This window comes from Giraffa tippelskirchi, chromosome 3 (assembly GCF_054371585.1).
Source record: "Giraffa tippelskirchi isolate mGirTip1 chromosome 3, T2T-mGirTip1v1.2.pri, whole genome shotgun sequence".
In the NCBI taxonomy this organism is placed as follows: Eukaryota; Metazoa; Chordata; class Mammalia; order Artiodactyla; family Giraffidae; genus Giraffa; species Giraffa tippelskirchi.
Window position 1 is genome coordinate 159,338,295 of NC_137277.1, and position 22,261 is coordinate 159,360,555.

Below are 22,261 nucleotides of genomic sequence, written 5' to 3' on the forward strand. Positions count from 1 at the left end.
CTTTTCAGCCATGTTTAATCTATATTGGAGTTAGCTACTGATATAATATAGGTACTTACATATTTGTTAAATGAGTATGTACATACATATCTGACATTTAACCAGGGGCCTAAATGTTCAGTTAGTTAACACTGGGTTGAATGTGCACATACATGAAGAAGTGGTTGAATGGGTGAAATTTAGCACTGGGAGTAAAATAACTATAATTTCTGTAAGTTAAAAATGTGTTTATTTGATGTTTACTTTATTTCTCTTAAGGAATTGTACCTTCCTTAAGATAATGTTTGTGCCCAAGTGAAAACTGGCATAGCAGCAGTCAGTACTATAGGCCTTTTCATGAACAAATATCAGTTGATAAATATAAGGATGCTCTTATGGGAAAATGGCCTTTGCTAGGATATTACTAAACATTAAGAAGCATTTTTTGTAATTTTGAAAAGTAATTTTCACTTAACCATGAATGTGACAAAGACCCGATGTTTGAGCCTCTCATTTGTTCAATAAATCTTTGTATAAACAAAAGTGATAGTTGTCTGATAGTGGAAATCATGTTATTATCACTCCATGGGAAATAGATGGGGAAACAGTGGAAACAGTGTCAGACTTTACTTTTTTGGGCTCCAGAATCACTGCTGATGGTGACTGCAGCCATGAAATTAAAAGACGCTTACTACTTGGAAGGAAGGTTATGGCCAACCTAGATAGCATGTTTAAAAGCAGAGACATTACTTTGCCAACAAAAGTCCGTCTAGTCAAGACTATGGTTTTTCCAGTGGTCATGTATGGATGTGAGAGTTGGACAGTGAAGAAAGCTGAGCGCCGCAGAATTAATGCTTTTGAACTGTGGTGTTGGAGAAGACTCTTGAGAGTTTCTTGGACTGCAAGGAGATCCAATCAATCCATCCTAAAAGAGATCAATCCTGGGTGTTCATTGGAAGGTCTGATGTTGAAGCTGAAGCTCCAATACTTTGGCCACCTCATGCGAAGGGTTGACTCATTGGAAAAGACCCTAATGCTGGGTGGGACTGGGGGCGGGAGGAGAAGGGGACGACAGAGGATGAAATGGTTGGATGGCATCACTGACTCGATGAACATGGGTTTGGGTAGACTCTGGGAGTTGGTGATGGACAGAGAGGCCTGGCGTGCTGCAATTCATGGGGTCGCAGAGAGTCGGACACGACTGAGCGACTGAACTGAACTATTTTTCTTTCCATTACACATCCATTATGCAATGTATATGCTCATGTTTTGGTTGCAAATGTTGAATTTTTTTCTAAAGTATTCATGAAGAGTAAATTCTTATAATTTCATTTTGCTTGTGGAACAACTGCATATACTTGTAAACTAAGCACTTTTTGTTGTTTTACTTTCATCTGTCCTTATCATTTTGTTGTTTGTCTCTTGCTTTTTATTTTATTTCTTGCAAATTGGTGTTTAGTAATGTTTTGCATTCTACATGCTGCTGCTGCTGCTGCTGCTAAATTTCTTTAATCATGTCCAACTCTGTGCGACCCCATAGACGGCAGCCCACCAGGCTCCCCCATCCCTGGGATTCTCCAGGCAAGAACACTGGAGTGGGTTGCCATTTCCTATTCCATTGCATGAAAGTGAAAAGTGAAAGTGAAGTCGCTCAGTCGTGTCTGACTCTTAGCAACCCCATGGGCTGCTGCCTACCAGGCTCCTCTGTCCATGGTATTTTCCAGGCAAGAATACTGGAGTGGGGTGCCATTGCCTTCTCCACGAAGTCTGCTCATATTCCTAGAATTATCCACTGGAATCCTGGATCTCTCTCTTTATTGCTTTCTCCTTTCTTCCCTGTAGATGTTGCTATACAAATTCTCCTTGTATGTAAAAGGGAACAAAAGGTAGTGAGCTACACAGGGTTATTGCCACGATGTCATGAAATAACACATATGCTGTTTAGATAAGTAGCTGTTAGATAGTAAAACATCAATGAAGCATAGATGCTAGCTATTATTATTTTAAATCATCATCAATACCAGGTTTTCACTCTTGGTCATTGAAGAGGAAAATGCTATAAAAGAGAATTAGAAGTGAAAGTTTCTCTCTGATCTCAGTTCAGTTCAGTTCAGTCGCTCAGTCGTGTCCGACTCTTTGAGACCCCATGAATAGCAGCATGCCAGGCCTCCCTGTCTGTCACTAACTCTCGGAGTCCCCCCAAACCCATGTCCATTGAGTCGGTGATGCCATCCAGCAATCTCATCCTCTGTTGTCCCCTTCTCTTCCTGCCCCCAATCCTTCCCAGCATCACGGTCTTTTCCAATGAGTCAACTCTTCGCATGAGGTGGCCAAAGTATTGGAGTTTCAGCACAACATCAGTCCTTCTAATGAACCCCCAGGACTGATCTCCTTTAGGATGGACTGGTTGGATCTCCTTGCAGTCCAAGGGACTCTCAAGAGTTTTCTCCAACACCACAGTTCAAAAGCATCATTCTTTGGTGCTCAGCTTTCTTCACCATACAACTCTCACATCCATACATGACCACTGGAAAAACCGTAGCCTTGACTAGACGGACCTTTGTTGGCAAAGTAATATTTCTGCTTTTTAATATGCTATCTAGGTTGGTCATAACTTCCCTTCCAAGGAGTAAGCGTCTTTTAATTTCATGGCTGCAATCACCATCTGCAGTGATTTTGGAGACCCAAAAAATAAAGTCTGACACTGTTACCACTGTTTCCCCATCTATTTGCCATGAAGTGATGGGACCAGATGTCATGATCTTAGTTTTCTGAATGTTGAGCTTTAAGCCAACTTTTTCACTCTCCTCTTTCACTTTCATCAAGAGGCTCTTTAGTTCTTCTTTGCCTTCTTCCGTAAGGGTGGTACATCTGCATATCTGAGGTTATTGATATTTCTTCCAGCAATCTTGATTGCAGCTTGTGTTTCTTCCAGCCCAGTGTTTCTCATGATGTACTATGCTGTAAGTTAAATAAGCAGGGTGACAATATACAGCCTTGACGTACTCCTTTTCCTATTTGGAACCAGTCTGTTGTTCTATGTCTAGTTCTAACTGTTGCTTCCTGACCTGCATACAGGTTTCTCAAGAGACAGGGAAAATGGTCTGGTATTCCCATCTCTTTCAGAATTTTCCACAGTTTATTGTGATCCACACAGTCAAAGGCTTTGACATAGTCAATAAAGCAGAAATAGATGTTTTTCTGGAACTCTCTTGCTTTTTCGATGATCCATCGGATGTTGGCAATTTGATCTCTGGTTCCTCTGCCTTTTCTAAAACCAGCTTGAACATCTGGAATTTCATAGTTCACACATTGCTGAAGCCTGGCTTGGAGAATTTTGAGCATTATTTACTATCATGTTGGATGAGTGTACTTGTGTGGTAGTTCCAGCATTCTTTGGCATTGCCTTTCTTTGAGATTGGAATGAAAACTGACATTTTCCAGTTCCGTGGCCATTGCTGAGTTTTCCACATTTGCTGGCATATTGAGTGAAGCACTTTCACAGCATCATCTTTCAGGATTTGAAATAGCTCAACTGGAATTCCATCACCTCCACTAGCTTTGTTCCTAGTGATGCTTTCTAAGGCCCACTTGACTTCACATTCCAGAATGTCTGGCTCTAGGTGAGTGATCACACCATCGTCATTATCTGGGTCATGAAGATCTTTTTTGTACAGTTCTTCTGTGTATTCTTGCCACCTCTTCTTAATATCTTCTGCTTCTATTAGGTCCATACCATTTCTGTCCTTTATCGAACCCATCTTTGCATGAAATATTCCCTTGGTATCTCTAATTTTCTTGAAGAGATATCTAGTCTTTCTCATTCTGTTGTTTTCCTCTATTTCTTTGCATTGATCTCTGAGGAAGGCTTTCTTATCTCTCCTTGCTATTCTTTGGAACTCTGCATTGAGATGGGAATATCTTTCCTTTTCTCCTTTGCTTTTCGCTTCCCTTCTTTTCACAGCTATTTGTAAGGCCTCCTCAGATAGCCATTTTGCTTTTTTGCATTTCTTTTCCATGGGAATGGTCTTGATCCCTGTCTCCTTGTGGCTCAGCTGGTAAAGAATCCACCTTCAATGCGGGAGACCTGGGTTCGATCCCTGGGTTGGGAAGATCTGGAGAAGGGTAAGGCTACCCACTCCAGTATTCTGACCTGGAGACTTCCATGGACTATAGAGTCGCAAAGAGTTGGACATGACTGAGCAACTTTCACTTCTCTAATCTCAACGAGCTGTAATTGTTGCCTTTCCTTCGCATTTTGACTCACAGGTTCTGTGGGGCCCTAACTTGTAGCACCATTGAGGAAAGACAGACATTTTGGATACCCTAGTGTTTGAAGTTTTTAAAATACATTTATATAGTACTAGCTTATGCAACATTTGGCTTTTATGATATTTTGGGAGTTATTTTGATGGTTTTCTTCTTTGAAACTGGTACTGAATAGGAAAAATTGGATCAAGAAAGAAACTAAATGCTAGCTAGCATGTGCTTCCTCACCTTTATAACGTCAGAATTATTTGAGAACCTTGACAAAGAATCTTTCGAGATATATTTGTGTTCATCATCTTTTCCCTGTCATAGATTGATGTTATAAATTAGAACATTTAGCCATTTAAGAGTTAATAATTATAACCATATAAATTATTTGAAATCAGCTGCATGTTTAGAAATACAGGAGGGAATTATGTATACCTAAGCATGTATATGTATATGAGAAGATGTGAAAAAGAAACAGAGTTTTCCTACCATTTTTCTTTTCCCCTCAAATGATTTCTTGAGGACTGCTCCTTATGTCCAGGAGAGTTTAGACACCAATATTACAACTATTTTGGATTGTTATCCTGCGTTTTCTGTTTTTCTCAACATTGTGAAGCATAGAGGATATATTATTAATACAATTTTCATTTAAAAATCTCCTCTTTATTATCCAGTTCCACTTGGTAAATTTTTGTTATTGCTTACAATTCTACCCTTTGACCCCCTTTAGCTTTGTTTATAAACACATGAAATCTCATGAAAGTAGGAATTTAGATATAATTGAATTGGAGATTGGCTTACATGCTCTTCAGCTGGCTCCCCATGCTAATTCACTAACCTTGCAGCATTTACCACCCTGCATTTTTGGGAAATGAATTTGAAACTTCATTAACAACATTTTGTTATGGTTTTAATATTATTATTTTAATACTTCAAAAATACATGTGTAATGAATTTGGCTTTCTTTTTTGGTTATAATATTTCTTACAGACCAACAGTATAAACATTTAGAATAAATTGTTTTATCTTACAGTTGTTCCTACTTGTGAAAAGGAAAATGCACATGAAGGTCCTACTCAAAAAGGTCTTCGTGAAGCCCGAGAACAAAGCAAATGTAAAGCAAAGACAAAAGTTAATACAAAGGTATGGTATTTTTGTTTCCATTGATCCATACTTAACTCTCAGACATTCAGATTCATGGACTCATATTGTATCATTATTTTATTGCAAAATGAATTTAGAGATTATGAATTCCAAACTACTTGGACTATAGATGGAAAATGGAGGTTCTTGAATATTAGTAGTAATTGAGGGACACACATGTATTAGTGGTGGAGACAGCTCAGAGGATCACTCTGCCACATTTTCAAACTTAATCATGGTCATTTCTGCTCATTTTTCTTTGTCCAGAGAAATAACTATCAAGTCATCCCTTATTTATTTTCTCATACTAAAACTTAAAACTTTCATCAGTCTTTTAAAAAAGTTGAATGGAAAGAATTAATGCCCCATTTAAGAACCTCATTATATCTTAGTGCCTTTGCTATGCAGTCAGGCTGATAGTTCAAATCTTCTGCAGTGATTACAAAAAAAATGGTATTAAAAATGTCTGGTCAGACAAAGAGATCAAAAAGGATGAGGAAAGAAAATTACGTAAAACCTATGAAGGGTTTAGTTTCTTTTCATGAAAATTGCATAAAGTTTTAGCTGAGATATTGAATGTTTTTATAAAGTGGTAGCTACCTGTGAGTTCTAAAGTATCTGACATTTAAGAATGAAAATATTTACAAATATAATAACTTTCTCCTAGTAGTAATGCTATCAGAACAACAGATTTTTTTGCTGGGTGCTAAAATGTAATTCCATAATATATTTCCAAATATAACATCTTTGTTGATGACTTTCAAAGCTACATATTGCCATACTTAGCTACACACCAATAATTTAGCTATTTATAATTTCCATCTTGAGATGCTACCATTGCCTCAAAATTAACGTCTTAATCCACAAATCATCTTAATTCATAAATAAGCTAATTTCTTCATTTTAAAAATTTCTTTCAATAGTGTCTGCAATCTACTGAAAGAGTCAATTCAAAAATATGTCATTATCATCTTTGATCCTCTCCTTTCAGTGTCTCCTGAGCTCCCACTGATGCCTTTTTCACATTAGTTGGCAAGTTCTGAATTTTTATACTGGGGTTAGGTGGGAAGGGGAGACTTAGGGGTTAAAAATCTGATTGAAAAGTACCTAACAAGCTTATCTTGATGTTTCTTCATTGGAAGAGCAAATTTACTTAAATTAAATTGGGGGATTAAGGAGGAGATTATGGGGGACTTTCAAAATCACCTTTAAACTACCTATTGCACTGCTCCTTTTTCTTTTTAATTATCGCTCCCACCCTTCTAAAGCTGATCTCCATGGAAAACCTTAGCTTCCTCCTAGACTGTTCTCCAGTAGTGCATTGTGTGTGACATTGAATATTTTTTCCTTAAACTTGCTATTATAAACTGGATTAATCTTCCTTAGACAGTTGTATAACTTTACTTTTCAGGCCAATTTAGTATCTAGATAGCTCAGTTGGTAAAGAATCCACTTGCAATGCAGGAGACCCCAGTTCAATTCCTGGGTCTGGAAGACCCACTGGAGAAGGGATAGGCTACCCACTCCTGTATTCTTGGGTGTCCCTTGTGGCTCACCTGGTAAAGAATCTGTCTTCATTGTGGGAATATCACCAGGGATTCCCTGGTGGCTTAGGTGGTAAAGTGTCTGCCTGAAATGCTGAGGCACTGGTTCAATCCCTGGGTCAAGAAGATCCCCTGGAGAAGGAAATGGCTCCAGTACTCTTGCCTAGAAAATTCCATGGATGGAGGAGCCTGGTGGGCTACAGTCCATGGGGTCACAAAGAGTCGGACATGACTGAATGACTTCACTTTCTTTCAGTGTGGGATCCCTGGGTTGGAAAGATCCCCTGGAGAAGGGAAAGGCTACCCACTCCAGTATTCTGCCTTAGAGAATTCCATGGACTGTACAGTCTATGGGGTCACAAAGAATCAAACACGACTGAACGACTTTCACTTTCACCTCACTTTTCCTGATATGCCATGTTAATTTCTCTATATTTTTCTCTAACATATGATATTGTACTCTAAAAGTTAATTCTTATGGTTTAAACTATTTTCTGTACAATTATGGAAACAATTTTCCTGAATACTAGAGAAAAGCCATTTTTCTTCCCTCTGTAAACCAAAAAATGGGTTACTAAAATAGTCAACAGGTTAGTTTTTGTGAAGATAACTATACATTATAACACAATTTCCCTCTATCTGTGAAATATATTTTACTCTAAAAGAAGTGAGAATCATTATGCAATTAATTGCATGTCATTTGCAGTCACATAAGTTGCAGATAAGAGAAAGAAATTACTACTTTTAGTTCAGGTCAGTCACTCAGTCGTGTCCGACTCTTTGCAACCCCATGGACTGTAGCACGCCAGGCTTCCCTGTCCATCACCAACTCCCGGAGCCTACTCAAACTCATGTCCATCTCGTCAGGGATGCCATCCAACCATCTCATCCTCTGTTGTCCTCTTCTCCTCCCACGTTCAATCTTTCCCAGCATCAGGGTCTTTTTAAATGAGTCAGTTCTTTCCATCAGGTGACCAAAGTAGTGGAGCTTCAGCTTCAGCATCAGTCCTTCCAATGAACATTCAGGACTGATTTCCTTTAGGATGGACTAGTTGGATCTCCTTGCAGTCCAAGGGACTCTCAAGAGTATTCTCCAACACCACAGTTCAAAAGCATCAATTCTTCGGTTCTCAGCTTTCTTTATAGTCCAACTCTCACATCCATACATGACTACTGGAAAAAGGAATTACTACTTTAGAGGCTTTGAATGGTGATCAGACATGTGAAAAGTTAAAGATGGTGGTTGTTTAGTCGCTAAGTCGTGTCTGACTCTTGTGATCCCATTAATAGTCGCCTGCTAGGGTTCTCTGTCCATGGGATTCTCCAAGCAAGAATACTGAAGAGGGTTGCCATTTCCTTCTACAGGGGATCTTCCTGACCTAGGAATTGAACCCAGGGCTCCTGCATTGCAGGCGGATGATTTACCAACTGAGCTATGAGGGAAGCCCATCCTCCCAAGAAGGATATGGAGGTGGTGGTTTAGAAACCACTATACTTTTAGAAAGTTAAAAATATTAACATTTTTTGTTGTTCAGTCTCTAAGTCACGTCCTATTCTCTGCAACCCCAGGGACTGTAGCATGCCAGTTCTTCACTGCCCTCCCCTGTCCTTCACTATCAGTTTGATTTCTGGTTCCTCTGCCTTTTCTAAATCCAGCTTGTGCATATAAAAATTCTTGGTTCATGTGCTATTGAAGTCTAGGTGGGAGGGAGGATTTTGAGCAATACTTTGCTCGCATGTGAGATGAGTGCAATTGTGCAGTAGTTTGAGCATTCTTTGGCATTGTCTCTCTTAGGGATTGAAATGAAAACTGACCTTTTCCTTTCTGTGGCCACTGCTGAGTTTTCCAATTTTGCTGTCATATTGTGTGAAGCACTTTCACAGCATCATCTTTTAGGATTTGAAATAGCTCAGCTAGAATTCTATCACCTCCACTAGCTTTGTTTGTAGTGATGCTTCCGAAGTCCCACTTAACTCCACAGTCCAGGATGTCTGGCCCTAGGTATGTGATCACACCATCGTGGATATCTGGGTCATTAAGATCTTTTTCTGTATAGTTCTGTGTATTCTTGCTACCTCTTAATATCCCCTGCTTCTGTTAGGTCCATACCATTTCTGTTCTTTTTTGTGCCCATCTTTGCATGAAACAGGGCTTCCCTAGTAGCTCAGAGAGTAAAGAATCTGCTTGCATTGCTGGAGACCTGGCTCAGGAGGATCTTTTGGAGAAGGACTGGCAACTCAGTCCAATATTCTTGCCAGTCCAGGATTCTATGGGAGAATCCCATAGACAGAGGAGCCTGGCAGGCTATAGTCCATTGGGCACAACTGAAATGACTTAGCACTAGCAACTTGTATGAAATGTTCCCTTGATATCTCTAATTTTCTTGAAGAGCTCTCTAGTCTTTTCCATTCTATCCCCCCCCCCCTTTTTTTTTTTTGATTTTTCACTTAGGAAGGCTTATCTCTCCTTGCTTTCTTTGGAATTCTGCATTCAGATGGGTATATCTTTCCTTTTCTCCTTTACCTTTTGCTTCTCTTCTTTTCTCAGCTATTTGTAAGGCCTCCTCAGACAACCATTTTGCCTTTTTGCATTTCTTCTTCTTCGTGATGGTTTTGATCACCTCCTCCTGTACAGTGTTACGAATCTCTGTCCATAGTTCTTGAGGAACTCTGTCTGTCAGATCTAGTCCCTTGAATCTGTTTGTCACTTACACTGTATAGTCGTAAGAGATTTGATTTAGGTCATACCGGAATGGCCTAGTTGTTTTCTCCACTTTCTTCAATTTAAGTCTGAATTTGGCAATAAGGAGTTCATGATCTGAGCCACAGTCAGCTCCTGGTCTTGTTTTTGCTGACTGTATAGAGCTTCTCCATCTTTGGCTGCAAAGAAAATAATCAGTTTGATTTTGGTATTGACCATCTGGTGATGTCCATGTGTAGACTTGTTTCTTGTGTTGTTGGAAGAGGGTGTTTGCTACAACCAGTGCATTCTCTTGACACAACTCTGTTTGCCTTTCCATGCTTCATTTTGTACTCCAAGGCCAAACTTGCCTGTTTCTCCAGGTATTTCTTGACATCCTACTTTTGCCTTACAGCCCCCTGTGATGAAAAGGACATCTTTTTTTGATGTTAGTTCTAGAAGATCTTGTAGGTCTTCATAGAACAGTTTAACATCAGCTTCTTTGGCATTAGTGGTTGGGACATAGACTTGAATTATCATGATATTGAATGGTTTGCCTTGGAAATGAACCAAGATCTTTCTGTTGTTTTTGAGATTGCTCTCAAGTACTACATTTCAGACTCTTTTGTTGACTATGAGGGCTATTCCATTTCTTCTTAGGGATTCTTGCCCACAGTAATAGATATAGTGGTCACCTGAATTAAATTCTCCTACTCCTGTCCAATTTATTTCACTGATTCCTAAAATTCTGATGTTCACTCTTGCCATCTCCTGTTTGACTACTTCCGATTTACCTTGATTCATGGATCTAACCATCCAAGTTCCTATTTAATATTTTTCATTACCGCATATTTGCACATAACTCTCAACGTCTTTAGGGGCTATTTTATATTTTGATTTGCTTAATGAAAACATTGAATCTTATTTAATATTTTTGACATGATATATTTGGTATTTATATAAAATATATTATAGTTTAAATATAATGATATGAAAATATAAAGAGGAGTGAAAGTTCCTTTTAATTCTGATATGCCAGTTTATGTTATCATGTTGTGTGATGCCACCCTGGCCTGCTAATGGTGTACTTCAAGAACAATTAAATACCCTTTCATGCTAATACCTAGGGCAAATTTAGCTGCATTTTGTTTATTATCCTTGAATATTGTTAGGCGGTAATTGTTGATTTTTGCCGGAAGTACTGTGATTCTGACATCAACCAATGATCTCCTCGGCATTTTGCCAATAATTATGAATACTAGTTTAGGATGTTAAATTAGCATTTTTCAGACATAAGGTTGGAAAAAAGGAAATTAGATTTGCATCATTTTTAGAGTTTAGAATTATGGAATATTAAAAAGTCTAAAACCATATGCAAATGAAAATTTGAATGCCTGTAATTTGATAATAATGTTGAATATATTTAAGAGTTGAAAATATCATTAAAAATCACTGAGGAAATATATTAATCAAAATATTTATTCATAATGTTGTGCCATGTTAAATACATAAGGATTAAGCCAACTTGTTTATAATTCTGTTCTGAGTAGAAAATCAAATAACTAGAAATACATTATTACACTAAATTTATTCTGCTTTACATAAAAAGAAGTACATGTTAATCAGAATAGAAGTAATTAAGAAATACTAATTATTCTCAGGTTTTCAACTCTACTCTTTATTTTGAATCATGCATAAGCATGAAGGATTTAGAAAATTTGAAATCAGTTTGCAATGGGAAAATGCTTAGGTTTTTGCAACATTTTCAAACTTCAGTCAATGTCAACATCTATAGTTTAAGATACAACTGTGTTCAAGCAATATTTCCTTAACTTAATGTAAATATATTTGACTATAATATATAAATGTACAAATTATATATTATATTGATTACATATATATATATAAAGCATAAATGGAAATTATACACTATGGTCTTATACAACTTGCTTTTTTCTTTCAGTATTTTGCTTCTAAGATTCTTCCATATTCTTGTAGGGGGCTGTAATTCATTTCACAGTATTTACTTTTGGGTTATGAATGTATGTTCAGGTTGTTCTCAAAGTCTTGGTCCAGTGAACAGGCTGCCATGAATATTCCTGTACACGCCCTCAGGTACACATATGCAAGGTTTTCTGTAGGATATTAAATTTCGAGTGAAATTTCTGGAGAGATGAGGATTTTACTAGATAATTTCATTTTATTTTTCAAATTAGTTTAACATGTCTATAATCCCACACATAGAGTTCCTATTACTCTATATCCTTTTTGACACTGGGTATTACAGATTTCTTTATTTTTGTCAATTTAATGAATAAAATAAGTTACCTCACAGGGTATTAATTTTCATTTTTCTTACAATAATTAAATTTAACATGTTCTATTTTGCTTATAGGCAGTTCATATGCTTGCCTCTATAAAATGTCAGTTCATAGTTTGTTTTTTTTTCCATTTTTCTATTAGGTTCTTGATCTTTGAATATTATTTGTTGTATATTTTAATATTGAGTCCTTGATCAGTTGCATGAATGTAGATATCTTGTCCCAGATGGTGATTTATATTTCCTGTTCCTTTATAGTGTCTTTTAATGAATAGAAGTTCTTCATTTTACATGGTTTTTATTTTTAAAAAAGTCACCCAGCAAAAAGTTCATTTTAATGTATTTAAATTTATCAATACTTTCTTTTATGGTAACAGTTATTGTCGCTTGCTTAAGAGATATTTTCCTGTCCCAAGATCAGAATGCTTTGCTTGAATATTTTCTTTTAAGATGTTTGTTTATTATTTTCCCTTTACTAAGTATTTGTGTGTAATTCCTAAAAATATAGATATTCTCTTACATACACACAATATGGTATTTAGATGAAAAAAATTAATATTGATACAGTACTTTTTAATCTATTGAATTTATTTGTGTTCTACTAATGTCTTTGATTTTTTTGAAACCAACCTTTTTATTTTGGGAGTTGTAGATTCACATGCATTTGGAAGAAATAATACAGAGAGATCTTGTATACTCTTTATTTACTTTCCTCCAATGGTAACATCTTATAAAACTAAAGTACAAAAAACCCTTAAAATACAGTGTCACAGTCCTCATTGGTCATTGATACAATCAAGGTGTAGAAAAGTTTCATCACCACAAGAAGCATTAGTGTTGCTCTTTTATAGTCATATCCACTTTTTGCTCTCTATTCCACTCTCCTTTATCTCTAATCATAGACAACCACTATTTTTTTTTCTCCAGCTGTATAATATTGTCATTTTGAGATTGTTATTTAAATGGAATCATACTGTACTTAACTTTTGGGATTGACTTTTACATTCAGCATCTTTCTCTTGAAATTCATCCAAGCTTTTGCGTGGATCAGTAGTTATTTTTGTTACTGAGTAGGTGTTACTTCTTTTTTTAAATATTTGGTAGAATTCTCCAAAGACCATCTGGACCAGAGGATTTCTTTTTTGGGTTGCCAGTTCAGTCTTTTTTAATGGTTATGGGGCTATTCAGCTTATTTCACCTTAATTGATAGTTTTGGTAGTTTGTGTTTTTTGGACTTGTTAAATTTATGAGCATGAAGTTATTTATTATTTATAACATTCCCCTGTGATATTTTTAATAACTGCATGATCTGTGGTAAGATCCTCTATTCCAGTATTCTTAATATTTTTTATTTGTATCTTTTCCCTTTTTATTTTTGTCAAACTTGCTAGATACAGTTTTATCAATATTACTGACTTTTTAAAAGGAATTTCCTTTTGTTTCATGATTTTCTGAATTGTTCTACTTTCATTTCATTGATTTCTGCTTTGGTTAGAGGAAACACACCAACTGAAACCTCCCACCCTGGCCAGGCATCAAGGTTATTTTATGAACAGGAGGTCCCAGTAAGGAGCTAAGCCACCACCTATTGGAAGAGTTCAGGAGAAGTCAAAAGGACACACCCTGTGTCCTACCACCTCCAAGAATTCTTGATGGCTTCCATCTTGGCTGAGCAATGCATGCACCACCAAGAAGGACCCTGAGTCAGAATGATTGGCTAAAGATAACCTGGAATTTAATCCCATCACCATAAAACCTGAGAATGAGAGCTATGTGGCAAAGTAGTTCTTCTGGGTTGCCTTACCCTCCTATTCTCTGCCCAGGCACCTCTTCCCAATGAAGTTTCTTGCTCTGTCAGCATGACTGTCTCCTTAGACAGTTCATTTCCGAGTGTTAGACAAGAGCCCCCTTTTGGTCTCTGGAAGGGGTCCCCCTTCCTGCAACACTTTTATCTTTATTATTTCCTTTATTCTTCCTCTAGCTTTGAGTTTCTCATGCTTTTTTACCCTACTTTTTTGAGTTAGAAACTGAGATTATTAATTTGAGACATTTCCTCTTTTGTAATGCAAGCATATAGAGCTATAAATGGCCCTCTCAACACTACTTTAGCTGCGTGCCACATATGTTGATATGTTATACTTTCATTTTCACTCAATTCTATGTATTTTTATTTTATTTGAGACTTCCTCTTTGACCTGTGGATTATTTAGAAGTGTTGTTCAGTTTCCATGTGTTTAAGAGATTTTCCTGTTGTCTTTTTGTTACTGATTTCTAGTTTGATTTGATTATGGCCAGAGAATACATTACCTTTTGTTTCACATTAGCAGTCAGACCTAAGTCCCCTTCTATTCAGTAAGGAATGGTAAAATGTCCTGCCACTGTGCTCTTCCTTCAATCCTGGTATCTTGAACTAGTTTATGTTTCTGTTTTCCCCTTTCAGAGTTATGCTTTCATTGTGTCTTGCATTATTACCATGGTTTATAGTTGTTCTTAGCAGGGAAAAGCAGGGGGAGAGATAAGTCTACTCCATTTTGTCTTGACTGAGTGTCTTGTCATAAAATTTTGCTTTCAAATTGTATTAATAATGTTGAAATTACCATTGAATTTTTTATGTAGAGTCAAGTAGGAATCTTGTTTCACTTGAGTTTGTTACTGAGTCTAAACTTGTTCTACTTGTCCCATAAGTGGCCAATGAATCTGAGAGATGAGGTGTTGAGGCAAGAAATAATGACTTTACTCGGAGAGCTGGCTCACCTAGAAGATGGCAGACTAATGTCTCGAAATAACCACTTGTTGGGGTCTGGATGCCAGGTTCATCTATGGATCAGAGTTGGAGCGGGGAAGTGAGGAAATAAAAAAGGACATCTAATATGCAAATATCTCCCAGAATAGCAAGCCTCAGGCAGGGTGATGTTTTAATTTCTTTCTTCCTGCCATCTACAGATGGACAGGGTTCTGAACAAAGGCACTTTAGATGAACTAGGCAGGGGGCAGGACATTCTGAGGGAGGCAATTATGTATGATTATAATAACAAACATAGCAAAAAACAAGAGTTAAAGTAAAAAAAACAGATTTAGCATGGAAGAGTCAAAGTTGACTCTTCCTTGTTACAGTTTCACTCAGATGACTGCTTAGTTCAGCACACTTTATTATATGGCTCTTCTTTTTCCCAGTGGTCTGCAAGTACCAGCTCAGTTATTTAGGTAGTTTCTGTATATTGCCTGGGTTTGCTTTTGGACATCTTTAATGTTCCATTGGTGAATTTGTTTACTTCTGTGTCAGTACCTTTTTTTTTTTAAGTAAATTTGACATGTAACATTGTGTAAGTTTAAGGTAGGCAAATTGTCACTTGTGTTACTTTGATATATTTATATATTGTGATTTGATTTCCAGTAAAGAAATATTTATCACATTACATTATTATAGTACAATAGTATTTTCTATATTCATTGTACTGCATATTAATTAGATCTTTATGTCTTATTTACTACTCATTACAAGTTTGTGTTCTTAGCATCATACTTTCAGTTCACCTTCCATCTGCTGGTAACCACTATTTTACTTCCTATTTTAAAAAAGTTTTAAGTTTTTTAGATTCTTTATATAAGTGATATCATACAGTTCACTGTGCCTTTAAATTATTACAGTTTTTAATAAGTTTGGATATACCTTAGGATGGTTTCTTCAACCATGTTCTTCAGAAGTGTTTTGCTGTTCTGTAAAATTTTAATTAGGCTTGCCAAGTTCCTAAAAACTTTTTTTCTTAAGATCTTTATTAACATAGCTGTGGTTTTATAGATTTATATAGAGATAAGTGGCATCTTTCTGATATTGAGTGTCTCAATTCATGAATGAATGTGGTTTATCTCCCCATATATTTGGTTTTTCAATCTTTTAAAACATTTTTACACTTTTTCCATACAGATCTTATACATGTTTATGTTAGATATAATTATCAGTACCTTATAGTTTTTCTAATATAATATTTAGAAGTAATTAAAATAAATAACTTGCCCCTTTGTCGGCTTTGAGGCCTCCAACAGAAATCAAGAGGGCGTCTATGAGCTCAGAGCAAGATCAACCTTCTGTCCAACTCCACGCCTCCATCCTCAGGAGTGGGGAGGGAACTCTCAAACTTGGAATCAGATCACAGCTCTTCAACACAAAATTGACAGTAGACAACAAAGTTCCCAAGCACTCAGCAGTTCAGTTCAGTTCAGTCACTCGGTCGTGTCCGACTCTTTGTGACCCCAAGAATCGCAGCATGCCAGGCCTCCCTGTCCATCACCAACTCCCGGAGTTTACCCAAACTCATGTCCGTTGAATCAGTGATGCCATCCAGCCATCTCATCCTCTGTCATCCTCTTCTCCTCCTGCCCCCAATCCTTCCCAGCATTAGGGTCTTTTCCAATGAGTCAACTCTTCGCATGAGGTGGCCAAAGTATTGGAGTTTCATCTTCAAATACAGGACATCCTACCTCTGTCAGCAGGAGGCAAAGGGGAGATTCTGAGCAACTTGTTCTTCTGGCCTCTTCTCTTCCAGACTTTTTCTTCAACACCCATATCCTTTATCTCATTCTTTTTAATCTTCTTTAAGGAGCCTAACTCCCAGTTCATCATATATTCCAGAACTCTAATCCTCTGTAAGGCTCCTTATGCCATGTTTTCTTACTCAATCTCTTAAGTCTCCTTTTCTGATTCCCTAATCTTTCACTGTGTACTCTCTGGAACTCAAGATCGTTGATCAGCAAAATCCACTGTATTTTCAGCTTGTATTATGAATGTCCCTTCATCTTCTGTGCTAATAGAAATTCAGCTTTTCCGTGCTTATAGTTTCTCCTACAGCCAGCAGACTTCTGGTAAATGTTTAATGATCAGCTCTTTGAAGGGGAGGAAATAAACTTTGATTTGTAGTATTTTCCAGTTTCTGTGTTTTATATACTCAGGCTACTATCTTACTTCACCAAATGTGAGGTTGAGAAGTGACATCCATAGTCAGCTTTCCTGACATAGCTCATGTCTACCATGATCTGTAGCAGTCTCAAGGCTGACTTCTCTGATTCCCCACTAAGCCACAGCATTGGGCCTGCAGGTGACATAATTGTCCCCTTTGCTTCTCATTGCTGCTTTCAGTCCCTTCTCCTACCCTCATTAATGAATACATCTTGCCTTGAATCTCATATCATCAGTTTATCATACTCAATAATAACTGTTTCAGGCACTTCATTTTTTTCTTTTTTTTTTGTAAAATGAAAAAAGTAGTCACTGTGACATTGTCACTTCTGTAAAAATGATCCCTGCTATAATTCTTATTTAGATATTCACATGGATGATCCTTCGAACACTCAGTTCCTCAGCAGCTGCTTCTTTAAATGATCTTGTTCTCCATCTATTCTCAGCCACTCACTTTTTGGTCATTCTCTAGGCCTTGTTATTGCCAATAACTTCCATAATTTGTCATTTCTTTTGCTGTTTGCTCCTCATCTCCCCGACCTTTTTTTATGTTGAGGTTTTCCTGGGACCAGTTCTGGGGCCTCTTCTCTTTTGATGCCGTTACTCCCTAGGTTGTCTCACCCAGTCTCATGATTTTAAATTACCTATATGTTAGTGACTCATTAAGTTATATCTTCGACAGAGATCTCTTTTCTGTCCTCTGGTTTTATATATCCAACTGCATGCTCAACCCTCCAACCCTCAACCCCTCCATACTGAGTCTGCATTAAGACTCTATCTCCTGCAATTTTCTCCATCTTAAGGAAACTCTGTCCTTCCAGTTCCTCAACCAAAAACCTCTGGAGTTATCCTTGAGTCATTTCTCTCTCAAACATTTTACATCAGATATAAAAAATTATTTTGGTTGTATTTTGAAACATGTCCACCCTTCCATCTTTTCTTAAGACCAGCAGTGTTGCTCTCTGTTTTTCTTCTCCATCATCTCTAATATGGATTACTACAATATCTCCCCAACTGGTCTTTCTTCTTTTTTTCTTTCCTTTCCTTCAGTCTTTGTTGAATGTAGCAGCCAGAGCGATCCTCCTAAAACATAAATCTATCCATTACATGTCTCAGTTGAAAACTTTTAGTGTTTTCCTATCTTTTTCAGAGCTATAGAAAAGTCATTATAGCCTCTGAGGTCCTACATTTTCTGGCTCCTTTTTAACCTCTCTGACCTCATCTCCAGTTGCTGGACCGTCTTTTACTCAATTGTAGACACACTAGCCTCCCTGTTTGAAGAATACTGTAGTCGTGCCCTACCTCCAGGCTTTTGCACTTGAGGTTTTATCTGAGTTGTCTTCTCTCAGAAATTTGAATGGCTCACCCTCTCAACTCCTTTAGATCTTTAATTAAATGTCTCCTTTTAGAGAAACTTTCCATAGCCGTCCCATCTAAATTTTAATTTAGATTTAATTAAAATTCCCTTTTCCTTCCTGGATCTCTTTCCTGCTTTTTTTTTTCCTCTTACATATCTCCCTCTTATGTTCTGTGTTGTACTTATTAACTTACTGTATTCTTCCCCTACTAGAATGTAAGCTCCACGAGAGCAGAAATATTTGCCTGTTTTATTCACTCCTGTATTCTCAGTGCCAAAAATGTGACTGGCCAATAGTAAGTACTCCATCAATATTTGTGTTTGAAGGAATGCCTGAGAAATATATGTTCTGTTAGTTGTTGTTACATAGAAATGAAATTGATTACTCTAAGTCAATTTTAAACATAGAGACCTTGCTAAACTCTCTACTGAAATAGGTTTCTTTAAAAAATTTTTTTCTTGTAAATAATGGTATCACCTATAAACAGCGATAGTTATAATTTTCCTTTTCTGATCCTGGAAAATTTTATGTGTATTTCTTATCTTTGGACATTGTTTAGGACTTCTAGAGAATGGTTAAATTGAAGATGTTGGAATAGACATTCTTATACTTTTTTTTTTTTTTCCTAAAATGAAGCAATTTTCTCATGTTTCAACACAAAAAGTGATATTTCTTATAAGTCTTTGGTCAGATATTCCTTCTCAGATTAAAAAAGTTTCCTTTACTTCCACATTTGCCAAGTTTATTTGTGTTTTATCATGAGTTAACATTAATTTTGTTTTGTCATAATTGAATGGTGAATATTTTTATCATGTTTAAGTTTGAAACTTTTATTTTATCATGAATGAATGTTGAATTTTCTGCTTCTGAGATGATCTTCTCCATTATCGTTTTAATGTGGTAAATGACCCAATGGACTTTCTAATGTAACATTCTCTGTCATTGTTGGGATGAAACTAGCTCATTCATCATGTGTTACATGATTTATATATATCACTGGATCTAGTTCACTGTTTTTTCCTTATGGTGTTTCTCTATTTTGAATAAAACTGAGCTTTAATTTTCCTTTTTAGTCACTGTCTTTTTTATAATTTTGGTATCATAAAATGGGTTGCAGATATTTCCCTCTTTTTCTTTTGAGTTTTTATATCTACCTTAAATGTATGCATAGAAGTGTTAGGTAAAACTAATAGGAGCTGCTATGTGTTTATGGAAATATTTTGTACTATGGATTCAGATTTTTTTAGCAGAATAGAATTCTAGCAGTTATTTCTTCTTGAATCAATTTTAGAAAATCATTAAGTAATACATTTACATGAATATAACCATTTTGTCTAAGTTTCAAATTTACCAGCATAAAGATATTTGTTACATTGTTTATTTTTTAAATCTCTAATGAATCCACAGTTATATTCTCTTCTTGTTTTTGGTATCCATTTATCTTCCTCCTTTCTTAAAGTTTCCCTGCTGACAAGACTCTCCCTCATCTCTCATTGGTCTTCCTGGAGATTTATGAATTTTATTGGTATTTTCAAATAACTTTCAAGTTTTTAAGTTTTAAGTTTTTTGATACTGTTATATATATATACACATTTTTTTTCATTACTTTGTGCTTTGCTTGTTATGATTTCCTTCTGTCTGTACTCTTTGGGTTTATTCTTTGTTTCTTTTTCCACTTCTTAATTACGATACATAGCTTATTAATTTTTGGCCTTCCCACTATTCTATTTAGTATTATAAAGTTCCTTCTGAATATTACTTTAACTACTTCTTACACATGTTTCTATGTAGCATTTTAATTTTTGCTCAGTCTTAAGTATTTTAAGATTTCCATTATGATTTCTTCATCTCATGGTTTATTTAGAGAATATTTTTATATTTACATATGCCTGATTTGGGGTTATCTTTTTTGGTTATTATAGATTTCTAGTTAAAATAAGTCATCGTCAGAGCATATAATCTGTATTAAGTCAGTTCTTAAAGTATGGTGGGAGTTGTTATGGCAGAGATTGCTAGTTCTCCACCAAAACATATTTTATTTATTCCATGTTTTTCATGATATTGCTAGCGTTGTAGTTAGACTATATTTCTCAGCTTCCTTCATACCTATGTGTGACAATAACACTAAATTTTGCCAATAGAATAGGCACTTATGTGGTATGTGCCTATGAATTATTTCTTAGAGATACTTACACTCTCCCCCCCATTTTCAAGGAAGGATACTATTTTGATCATTAATGCAGAGCTTGATTATATATCTGTGTATATTTTGGAGAAATGTCACTTGATCATGTGACACGACAGCACTGGATGTCCTTCCACATTTTGGTTTACTGTCTTGTACCTGTGCCATGGAATGAGAAAAAAATGTCTCAGCTAACCTCTGATTCAGTGAAAGGCATGAGGATCAGTGCTGCTATAACTGGGCTTAGCCAATATCAGCTCATCTCCAACTGACCCACAATATATGAGCGAGATAAATCTTGCTGTATGCCACTGAGATGCTGTGGTTGCTTATTTTGTGACACTGAAACAATGCCACTACCATGGTCTGGTCCTTAGAGGAGCATCAGGCTTTTTAACTGCTTTATATTCCTTTATCTTCAGTTTATGTGGATCAAGGGAGTGCTTGTAATCCATCAGACTGTGCAGACAAAGACAGTATCCTAAATGGATGAACCCCAAAGGAAAAGAATCCTGATCCATCATGCTCAGCTGTGCATGGACTTTGATCACTCACCTTGGGAGAATTACTTGTGGGAGGATTATATTCTATTTGTGTCAGTCCACCCTTTTTGAGATATGTCAGCTTTAGCAGCTTAATTTTTATCCTAATATACAAGTTCTTTGGGGCTTCACAGGTGGTTCAGTGGCAAAGAATCCGCTTGCCAGTGCAGGAGACCCAGGAGACATGGTTTCAGTCCCTGGGTGGGGAAGATCCCCTGGAGGAGGAAATGGCAACCCACTCCAGTATTCTTGACTGGAGAATCCCATGGACAGAGAAGCCTGGCGGGCTACAGTCCATGAAGTTGCAACAAGCCAGACACGACTGAGCATGCATGTGTGTGTGCACAAGTTCTTTATAAACTAGTATATGGTCCATTTTTGTAAGAGTGTGTACTTGAGAAGAATGTATTTTCTAATTTTGGAGTTGAGAATTTCATATATATTTAATACAATTTGATTTTTGTATATTCAAACCTGTGTCTGTGTTATATTTTGATCAATATCAATACTTGAGTAAATTGATGAATTTTTTAGTCTTCTCCTACAAGTTAATCAGTTTTTACATTAAAGAGTTTTAAGTTATTTTATTAGATGCTTACAAGCTTAGAATTGTTATATTAACTAGATGAACTAAAGCATCATTCATAGTAATCTTTTTTCTATTTTTTCTTCTTAAAATTTGTATAAATTTTAAACCAACCTTCATTATCAATACTGTCCTTTTAATTTTCTTCTAATGTTTTTATACACATATGTACAGTATATATTTAAGTTAGTATTAGAATGATTTTAAATACATTTTTTCAAGTAAAATGCTAATTTATATTTTTGTACATTTTATATATGTTTGTACGTTTATTTTTCATCTAACATCATAAGCCTTTCTCATGACAGTAGATTGATATATTCTTCAAACAAGTAGATTTGATAGCCTTATAATACTTCATTATTTGTATTTTTTATTATGATTTTATCTCCTTATTTGTACTCAATTTAGTTATTTCCATATTGTTTTTTTTTTGCAAGGTATGCTTTTTTTTTCCTTTTTTTATAATTATTTATTTATCTTTTTACTTTACAATATTGTATTGGTTTTGCCATACATTGACATGAATCTGCCATGGGTGTACGTGTGTTCCCCATCCAGAACCCCCCTCCCACCTCCCGCCCCATCCCATCCCTCTGGGTCATCCCAGTGCACCAGCCCTGAGCACCTTGTATCATGCATCGAACCTGGACTGACGATTCGTTTCTCATATGATAATTTACATGCTTCAATGCCATTCTCCCATTATCATC

General features: G+C 36.3%; 1 protein-coding gene across 7 annotated transcripts in view; it reads left to right on the plus strand.

Annotated features, from left to right (window-relative positions):
* Positions 1–22,261, plus strand: part of SPAG16 (sperm associated antigen 16) — a 981,998-nt gene that overhangs the window by 62,663 nt on the left and 897,074 nt on the right. For all 7 annotated transcript variants that reach the window (XM_081583025.1, XM_081583031.1, XM_081583028.1 and 4 more), the window contains one exon: positions 5,270–5,379. In XM_081583025.1, coding sequence (XP_081439151.1) covers positions 5,270–5,379 — 110 coding nt within the window. The remainder of the gene's footprint in view (positions 1–5,269; positions 5,380–22,261) is intronic.